The 9,634-nt window shown below is 43.1% G+C and overlaps 1 protein-coding gene across 3 annotated transcripts in view; it reads left to right on the top strand.

Annotated features, from left to right (window-relative positions):
* The window catches only part of EEF1AKMT1 (EEF1A lysine methyltransferase 1), a 38,408-nt gene that overhangs the window by 20,798 nt on the left and 7,976 nt on the right, over positions 1 to 9,634 (top strand). For all 3 annotated transcript variants that reach the window (XM_006159504.2, XM_006159507.3, XM_027776153.1), the window contains one exon: positions 2,702 to 2,784. In XM_006159504.2, the coding sequence (XP_006159566.1) occupies positions 2,702 to 2,784 (83 nt within the window). The remainder of the gene's footprint in view (positions 1 to 2,701; positions 2,785 to 9,634) is intronic.

Raw genomic sequence — 9,634 nt, 5'->3', positions numbered from 1 at the left:
GTTACTTCTTTTTTTTTTTTTTTTGAGAGATTTTTGCTATAGGGCGAGTGCGCTCGCCAGGCAGACAGAGAGAGACAGAAAGCGAGAAATCACCCCCCGGGGGGATAGTCCCTTCTCCTCCATTCTTCTCTCGGGATCTTGGGCACACACGCACACGCGCCCGGCGTGAGTTTTAAGCCACCAGGTCCGAGACGTGAACTGCAGTCAACTACGTGGGAGTCCAGCGACATAGCCATTATGCTGGTTCCCAAGACAGCTACTTCTGAGGAGTGGGGCTCAGGGTGAGGGGACTCGTATTAGATTATAAGCCTAGTAGTGCTTTTGACTTTTAAAGCCATGTTCATATAATAAATTCATTAAGAGGAGGATTTTTTAGGGGGACCACCTCCATGGCCTGGCCGTTAAGGCAGCCATATCCCACATAGCTGATGTATGGTTCGATTCCTGGGTCCAGTGGCTTAAGAAACATGCTGGGGTCACATGAATGCCCAAAATCCCAGTGTGAGGGAGAGATGGAAGAGAAGGGATTGCTGCATGGTCATTCCTCATGGGGCATGCTTCCTTCTTTCCCTGTCTTTCTGTCTCTGGTGAGTGTATGCACCCTCTAGCAGCAAAAAAGAATTATTACAATATTAGAAAATAGTGAAAGAACAAAGGATGTATTGACTAACTAGAAATCACGGGATTTCTGGAAGAGAGAAAGTAGGTGTTGGTCAAATAGCAGAGAGAACTGCCACAAGGATGGGAGTCTTTCTTCCAGTGGAGAACCATGAAGACTGTGCTCCATACTTGGAGCATGTGAACATGGAGTGTAAAAGTGCTATATGGGCTTATGCCTGCGTGATTAATTCAAGGGTGGCCTGCCATCATGGTTGGACCAGTTGATCTCTTCTCCTACTCCTATCCAGAAGTCATAAGTACTATCTTGGGTCTTTGCCTCCAGGTCCAATCTCAGGGGATTTCTGAATAAACAAACTGGAGAATCTGCTTTGGGAATGCCCTAATTTGGGTGAGAAAGCCAGAAAGAGACATAGAATAGAACCTAAGCTAACTCCGGAACTTCACCCTAGACAGAGAAAGGGAAAAAGGCAGCCTCACTCAGGAGGGAAAATATGCTACCGTCCCCCTTTCTCAGAGTTCTTATTTGAGCATATTTCAGTTCTGTTGCGATATAATTTATATGCTGTAGAGTTAACCCTTTTAAAATGCATGATTCAGTGGCTTTTTAAAAAAATAATTTTGTTTAACTTTATTTACTTATTTTAATTTGACCAGAGAGGGACAGAGCAAGAGACAGAGAGGGAGAAAGTGAGAAAGCAAGGTGGCTACCAGGTCTGGGACTTGAACCATGGTCAATCATATGGGAGTCTAGCGCTCTTAACCACCACGCCACCTTCCGGCCCCATTCAGTGGCTTTTATATTCACAGATTGGTGCAACTTTCAGCACATTTTATAACATTCTCACTGCCTTAACTGACGCCCTATACCCTTTAGCTATCACCTCCTAATCCCCCAATCCTCCCAGCCCCTGGCACCACTAATCTGTGTTCTCTCTCTAACAATTTGCCTATTCTGGACATTTCATATAAATGGAAGTATGTAATATGTGTTCTTGTTGTGTCTGATTTCTTTCATTTAGCGTAATCTTTCCAAGGCTCATCCATGTTGTACATGTGTATCAGTATCTCATTCCATTCTATGGCCGGATAAAACTCCACTGTATAGATATAGCATATGGTGTCTATCCGTTCAGCAGCTGATGGGCATTTGGGTTCTTTCCATTCTGGGATTTTTAAAGCAGAGATCCCCAGCTTATATGCCCTGTGAGACTGTCCCACCCCCAGCTCTGCCGTTCAGGGGGGAGAGAGGCTTGTTGAAGGATGGGCCTATACAGTTGTAGAGGAAAAACAAGGTATTTATTTTTCCATTAAAATCATCCTTACGTTAAAAATATGAATAAACAATTAAGGATCACTGGATATCTAATGAAAAGCATGAATGAGCCTGAAACAGAAGGAGCAAGATGGAATGATAAGCCAAGCAATGGCATAGTGGTAACACAACTGGACCCACTTTAGAAAGGTCCTGGGTTTGTATCTGGGACCTCCCTGAGGCATGCCAGGCACGGGTGTGTCTATGCCTGTGACTTCATTGAAGAGATAAATGGATAAACTTAACAAAAATAATTGAGAGTTAAAACAAATATGAAAATCAAATGACTTATCCCTGGGGAAAAAAGTAATCCAGAAATCATGCCTAAGGTAAAGATGAGGCATGGGAAAGGAACAGTCTGGGTTGTGCTGATTGTATTCCATGGGTTGTAAATCCTGAGTCTGGTTTTCTATCCACTATGTATGTAATGCTATTCAGGGGTAGTTGAATCTAGAAGCTTAATCAGGTTCAAGTTCAGTTTTTCTTTTTCTGGCAAAACTCATAAAGGCAGCGGGAGGTATGTTCTCCCATTAGAAGCAGGGACTAGTTGTCTCTTTTTGTAATGTGAGCAGCCATCAATACTCAGTGCCCAGATTCCATCCATTCCTTAGGAACTTGTTTCAATTTAAAATAATTTCAAAGAGAAATTTATTTTCCAAAGAAGAAAAGGAAAAAACTTGTAATGTATGCACACTAGTATAGTAGGTACAAAGTAGAAGAACAAAATGATGCCAGCTGAAATGACATCAATCCATCCCTCTATGACAGCAACTGAGCCAGTTTTGGTACAGTCAGGACACGGCTTTGCGACTTGCACAGGAAGTGGTTGGAGCTATTGGAGAAGGTGGCAGGTAAGATTTTAATTTTTTGTTTTAATTTTATTTATTCATTCATTTTACTTTAATTTGACCAAAGAGAGAGACAGAGAGAGAGAGAAAGAGGGAGGTAAGGAAAGTGAGAAAGCAAGCCACCAGGTCCAGGACTCGAACCATGGTTGACCATGTGTGGGAGTGTCCAGTGCCTTAACCACCACACCAGCTGCTGGTCCCGGTAAGATTTAAATTTTAATTCTCTTTTTATCTTCTAATGTTTTTTGAATGTCCTTCCTAGATAAAAGATGGTTAGTAAGAAGTCTTAACTACAATCTGTAAAGATTGTAGATCATGGTTTTTAGCGCATGACAAATTAAGAACTGTTTCAGGACTAGCCTGTGGTGTGGTGGTTCAGGTGGCCAACTACATGGTTTAAGTCCTGGATCCAGCAACTTGAGAAACATGCTACATGGCATGTGTGTGCATGTCAAAATCCTGAAAGGAGGGAGGAATGTAGGAGAAGGGATTACGGCATGACCATTCCCCATGGGGGATGCTTTTTTTTCTCTCTCTCTCTCTTTCTCTCTCTCTCTTTCTCTCTCTTCTCTGTCTGTCTCCTCTCTCCCCAGCAAACCAACACACTCTCTGGCCCTCTGGCCAATTAAAAAAAAAAAAAAAAAACTGCTTCAACATTGAGGTTAGAGACATACTCAGGAATCTATTTATTGTAGAATTTCTTTTTCTTTTTTTTTTTAGGAGAGTTTGTTTTGCATAGGGCACATGTGCTTGCTGGAGAGACAGAGAGATATAAAGTGAGAAATATCATCCCCTAGGGGTGATGCCCATGCTGCAAGCCATTATCCTTCATTCTCCTCTCAGGATTTTGGGCATGCATATACCAGGTGTGAGTTTTAGGCCACCAGATCCAGGACTTGAACTGTAGTAAACTATGTGGGAGTCCAGCAATGTAATCATTGCGCCATCTGCTGCTCCCTATTATAGGATTTCTTATCTCTGTTATTTCTTGTAACATTTTCCAACCTGTTTCTTACCCTCTTAAGTTATAGAGATTTTTGCCAGAGAGTTACACCCTAATTTTGGTTAGAACAGGATTTATACTTTTATGACTACAAGAGTGATTTTTGTTTTAATTGCCAGCATGTACACATCCTCTTGAGAGAGAGAGAGGAAGAAAACACCCTCCCTCTAAGGGGTTTGGTCATACCACAATCCCTTCTCCATTTCTCTATCTTGTCGGGACTTTGGGCATGCATGTGCACCCGGTGTGTTTTTCAAGATGTCAGGGCTAGGGCTAATGGTCAGCCATGTGGGATTTGGCTTCCTAGGCATAGTGCTTAACCACTGTGCTACGGGGCTGCCCCAGTATGTGATTTTTACAGTGGAGCCTTTTCCTTTTCCGTCCAACTTTTACTTTCTAGAAAAGACAGAGACAGCGAGAGGGAAAGTATGAAGTCACCCCCAAACCCGGGGGGATAGCCACTATGCAATTCCTTCTCCATTCTCTTCCTGGGATTTTGGGTGCACACGCACACACACCTGGTGTGATTTTTCAAGCTGCTAGGTCTGGGATTCAAACCTCAGTCAGCCATGTGGGAGTCAAATGCCTTAACCACCATGCCACGTGCTGGCCCAAGAAAATAATTCTTACTTTGGTATTCTATTTCTGTATCACTCATTAACACCCAAATTCTCTGTATAAATCTCATAAGTTCAAACATATTTTAACTTCTTGAAAAAAATTACTCCCAAGGCTTTGCACCCTGAGCCAGTATGGGCTATTTACTCTCTAGTTTTGCTACAACTCTGATTTTTAGGTATCATACTGGTGTCCTTATCCTCTCTTCTGTTCTAGATCCTCTGTTTCATGTATCCTCGTTCCTAATTTACAATCTTATTTTGATGGGGTACGTACATCCTCTTATAGCTTCCACAGAAGAGGTACATGGGAGGGAAATTGCTAGACCCTTTCATGTCTGAAAATGTTTTCATTCTTTACCTATTCTTGATGTGAGTGTTTTGTTGGATACCTAATTCCAGGTTTTGAAGGCATTGTTCAAGGTCTGCAAGTTTCTATGTGCTCTGTTGAGAAATGCATTGTCATTGTGATTTCTTATTGGAAACCTGCCATTTTCCATCTCTGTCCACTGCAAGGGTAGGATTTTCTCTCAGCTCCTGATATTCCATGTGTCTTGGTGTGGCATTTTTGTCTGTTTTACTCGGCACTGGGGAACCCTTTCATTCTGTAACTCATGTCCTTCAGTTTGGGCAAAGTATTTTTTTGTTTTTAGTTTATTTTTGAGAGTTATTCATTTAATTTTATTTTTTATTATTATTATTCAATTTGACCAGAGAGAGTCAGAAATAGAAAGCTAAGCCATGTGGGAGTCCAGCACGTTAACCACCACACCACCTGCTGGTCCCTGGGCAAGATTTCTGTGAGGCCCATGTTTGTACATGCTGGATGCTGATACTGGGCAGGGTGAGGCCAGAGAGGAGGCCCAGGTTCAGTTGCCAACCCACATTAAGGGGCATGTTGGTGCATGCCTGTAGCCCCCTACTCAGGAGGCCAGGGAGGAGGATCCTGAGATCACAGCCAGTGAGAGCAACAGTGAGACCCTGTCTGAAAGAGCCAGGCCCACGAGCACGTGCCTATGTTCCCAGCTACTCCAGAGGCTCAGGCAAGAGGACCGTGATGCAGTTAGATCCTGTCTAAATCACTATGGACACACACACTACATAAACACACTTCTTTGATGTCCTCCCCATTGTTTTTTTCTATTTTTCTTTCTTTGTATTATTTGAATATTAGACCAGATTTTATAATTTTCTTCTTTTTCTATTTATTGTCATTTTACCCTACTTTCTAGGAGAATTTGTCAACTTTATCTTCTAAACTTTCTACTGAGTTCATCATACTGTTACTGTACATGTAATTGTCTCTGTAGTTTTGGTTTTTTTTTTGGTCTCCAAATATTCCTTTTTTGTTGTATTTTATTCATCTTTCTGCAGATAGTAATAATACGATTTCTGTCTTAAAAGTTTTCTTCTTTGGGAGCCAGAAAGTGATACAAGGGTAGTGTTCTGTGGGGCTGACCCACTTGGGAGGGTTCTGGCATGCGTGTGCCCATGATCTGTGGCTGCCTGGGGTTGGATCACGGTGTGGAGAGCCTGTTGGAGGGTGCCGGTCTCTCTCCTCTTTCTCTCTGTCTCTTGGTCATAGAGAAAAGAGAAAAAGTTGTCCTCTCTCTGCACAGTCTCTATTTATTCCAAAATGCTTTTTATATTTGCATATTTATTATTGGGTATGTGTCTAGTGTTAGCAGCTCTCTCTCTTTGAATGCACTGACCCTTCCCTGTCCATTCATATTTAAGGGTGGGGCTCTCCGGAGCTGGGAGCTTTGACCCGTGCATGGACGTTACCCACTTTGGTCTCTACAGTTGGTGGCTCTGGATGAGCAACTTCCTAGGGAACCCCCCCATGTCAATGTTTCGTGGTTATTTCTTGTGGGCTGGTCAGAAGCCCAAGGAAAATTCTCTTAATTCCTGCCTGGAATTTTTGTACCTAGTTGACATCAGCTTTGAAAGTACATGACTGAAAGGTGAGAAGTCTCATTGTCCACTGGTTTTAACTTATCCTCCAATTTCCACATGGTCCCTCATCAGCAGCTGTGCCTGGCACCCCACTTTTAAGCATCTCTCAATCCAGAGAACATTCCTCCTGTTTTCTGCCATCACCATGGAGGTGCTGACGCCTCAGTGCTTGAGATGTAGAAGAGAATCCTGGCAATGAACTGCTTCTGAAATAGACCTTTTAACACATTCTCCTGTTTTCAGCCCATCCTTGGACCCTAATTCTGAGTTATCTGGTTCTGTAGTTTCCCGAGCCCTTGGGGATGCTGTGGTATAAACCAGGATAAATTGTCTTTCCTGTTACCAATTTAGGGATTTGGCTTTCTTGGGTCTATGGAGCAATTACACCACCCATTTGCTTTTTTAGCTTCCTAAGTCTAGTTTCCTGCTTGTATTCCCTTTGGTCTTCGATGTTTATGCCTACACAAGGCAAATGGAAGTTTATTTTAGGACTGTTGAATGGACTTTCATGAGGAAGCAAATCTAAGTGAATATGTTCAATCTGCCACTTTCCTTTTTTCTGTTCTTCTGTTTCTTTTTTTTTCCCTTAGTGTATTTATTTACTTATTTATAAGAGAGAGGAGTTTGATTTTTTGACAGGGTCTCACCAAGTTGGGAATTTCCTGTCCCAGTCTCCCAGCCAGCTAGGACCATGGGTGCATGCCTCCACACCTGGCCTGCTTAGGTTGAGCTGGGAACCAAACCCGGGCCTCCCATGTGGCCTTAGCCCCCAAGCAACAGCATCTTAGCAGCACTGTGGCTGAACCCTGTGCCTTTTCTTTTTTGATTGTATGTATTTGTTTACTAAGTTTGTGTGTGTGTGTGTGTGTGAGTGAGTTTCCATATATTTTCTTTTTTCTACTAATCTGAGAGCCTTGGAAGCATCTTTTTATTTTTTCTGATAAGCAATTTCAGTATTCGTAGGAACTAAGTCACAATTTTAAAGATGAATAATAATTTGTAGCATTGAGCACACTTACTGTGTACTCTTTCCTGTTATAAATGCTTTACTAGGGTCACCTCAGTCTCCCATCACAACTCAGGGAATTAGTTACAATTATTCCTTCCGTTTTAAAGACACTGAAGTCAGAGAGCTTCAGTCACTTGCACAAGCTCACCCAGTGGCAGTGGTGGGGTTGGGCGTTCAGTGCAGCCTGACTCTCCACTGTGTCCACCAGGTCTGCCAATCTCTGGTCTCATCCTTCTTGCATGCTGAGCACTGTCCTTCCCCAAGCACACCCTGTAGGATTTCTCGGTGAAGGCCCAGCTGACAGAGGCAAGCTCTCAGTTTTTGTTGTTCTGAAAATAACTTTTTTCACCTGCTTTCTTGGATGATATTTTCACTTGGGTGCTGTTTGTCTCTCTCAGTGCAGTGAAGGTATATTCCCACTGTCCTCAGGCCTCTTCTCTCCTGCCCCGAGCCTGTTGCAGGTGCTGCATGGGACAGAGTTGTGCCAGTCTAGGCTGAGGCTGTGTTCTACGCAGAAGCATTACATGTCAGTCATACCAGACTTTATCCACTGCAAGTGCTTTTGGACCTAGAAGCCTTGTTAGCCTGCCATGGGGCCCAGCCTCACCAGGGGAGGTGACACTATCTCTGTTAAGAAATGTACCTCTGGGGTTGGCAGGTGGTATGGTGATTAGGGTGCTGGACTCCCACAAGGCCAGCTGTGGTTTGATTCCCAGACCTGGTGACTTGCCCCCCCCCCCCGTCATTCTCTGATGAGTACACATGCCCAGTAGCAAATTTAATAATAGTAATAATAATAATTTAAATAAATCTTTGTTTTTGAATGAATTATTTATTGATTAGGTTTTTGCCATAGGGCGTATATATTTGCCAGAGAGAGAAGGAGAGGGGGAAAGTGAGAAATCACCCCCTAGATGGTCACTCTGCAGTCCTTTCTCCTCCACTCATTCCTTGGGATTTTGGGCACGCACCCAGCGTGATTCTTTGGCTGCCAGATTCAGGACTAGAACTGTTGTCGGTCTTGTGGGTATTCAGTGTATTCTATTTATTTTATTCAGAGAGAGAGAGCACGCACGCAAGAGAGGCACTCCAGCAGGTTCTTTACACTGCAGCCCATCCCAGGCTCATCCAGCTGGGATCACAGGCACATGTGCATGTGTCTGGGGCATACAAAGAGATATTGGGACAGAAACCTAGGACCTCGCCATGTGGTCCCAGCATCTGAGAGTATTGTAGCACCCCTGTATCACCACAGCTGACCCAGCTCACATTTTTAAAGCTGAGTTAATTTTTAAGTGGAGTCCTTTTTTGAATGATGATATATGTATGTAATGAAAATCCAAAAATTACAAAAGGAATAGAGAGAAAAGATGAGTCTCTCTTCCTCATTGTCTTCAGGCCACCAGACTTCCTCCCATAACGCAGCCATGATCACTGGCTCTTGGCACCTTCCAGAGGTGGCCTGTGCATTTGTCTAAAAGCATATGTTCCTGCATCAAGCTAACATTTTGCATTTTTTTGTCCCTAGTTTAGATCTTAGCCATGGTTCCTTCTGGATATATAGAGGACAGCTTCAGTCTTCTTTTAATTGTTTTTTAAGAATTATTTATTTAATTTTACTTATTGTTATTATTGTTTTTTAAATTTGACCAGAGAGAAAGAGCAGGAAAATGAGAAAACAAGCTGCCAGGTGTGGGACTTGAACCATGGTTGGCCATGTGGAAATCCAGCGCCTTAACTGCTATACCACCTGCTGCCCCTGCTTCAGTCTTTTTAAAAAATTTTTAATATTTTATTTTATTTTAGTTAGTTAGTTATTTTAATTTGACCAGAGAGGAACGGAGAGAGAGAGAGAGAGAGAGCGAGCAAGCTGCAGGTCCAGGACTCAAACTGGGATTAGCCACTTGGGAATCTAGCGCCCTTAACTACCACATCACCTGCTTTGCGTCAGTCTTCTTTTTTTTTTTTTTATTAAAGATTTATTTATTTATTCATTCATTCATTTTAAATTTTTTTTTTTTTTTGAGAGATTTTCACTGTAGGGCGCGTGCGCTCGCCAGACAGACAGAGAGAGACATAGAGACAGAAAGCGAGAAATCACCCCCCAGGGGGGATGGTCACGCCGCAATCCCTTCTCCTCCATTCTCCTCTCGAGATCTTGGGCACGCACGCACACGCGCCCGGCGTGAGTTTTAAGCCACCGGGTCCAGGACACGAACTGCGGTCGACTACATGGGAGTCCAGCAACATAGCCATTACGCTAACTGC

Source organism: Tupaia chinensis, unplaced genomic scaffold (genome assembly GCF_000334495.1).
Source record: "Tupaia chinensis unplaced genomic scaffold, TupChi_1.0 Scaffold000634_1, whole genome shotgun sequence".
NCBI lineage: Eukaryota > Metazoa > Chordata > Mammalia > Scandentia > Tupaiidae > Tupaia > Tupaia belangeri.
Note: the sequence above shows the minus strand (reverse complement) of the source record. Positions and strands in the feature narration are given on the sequence as shown.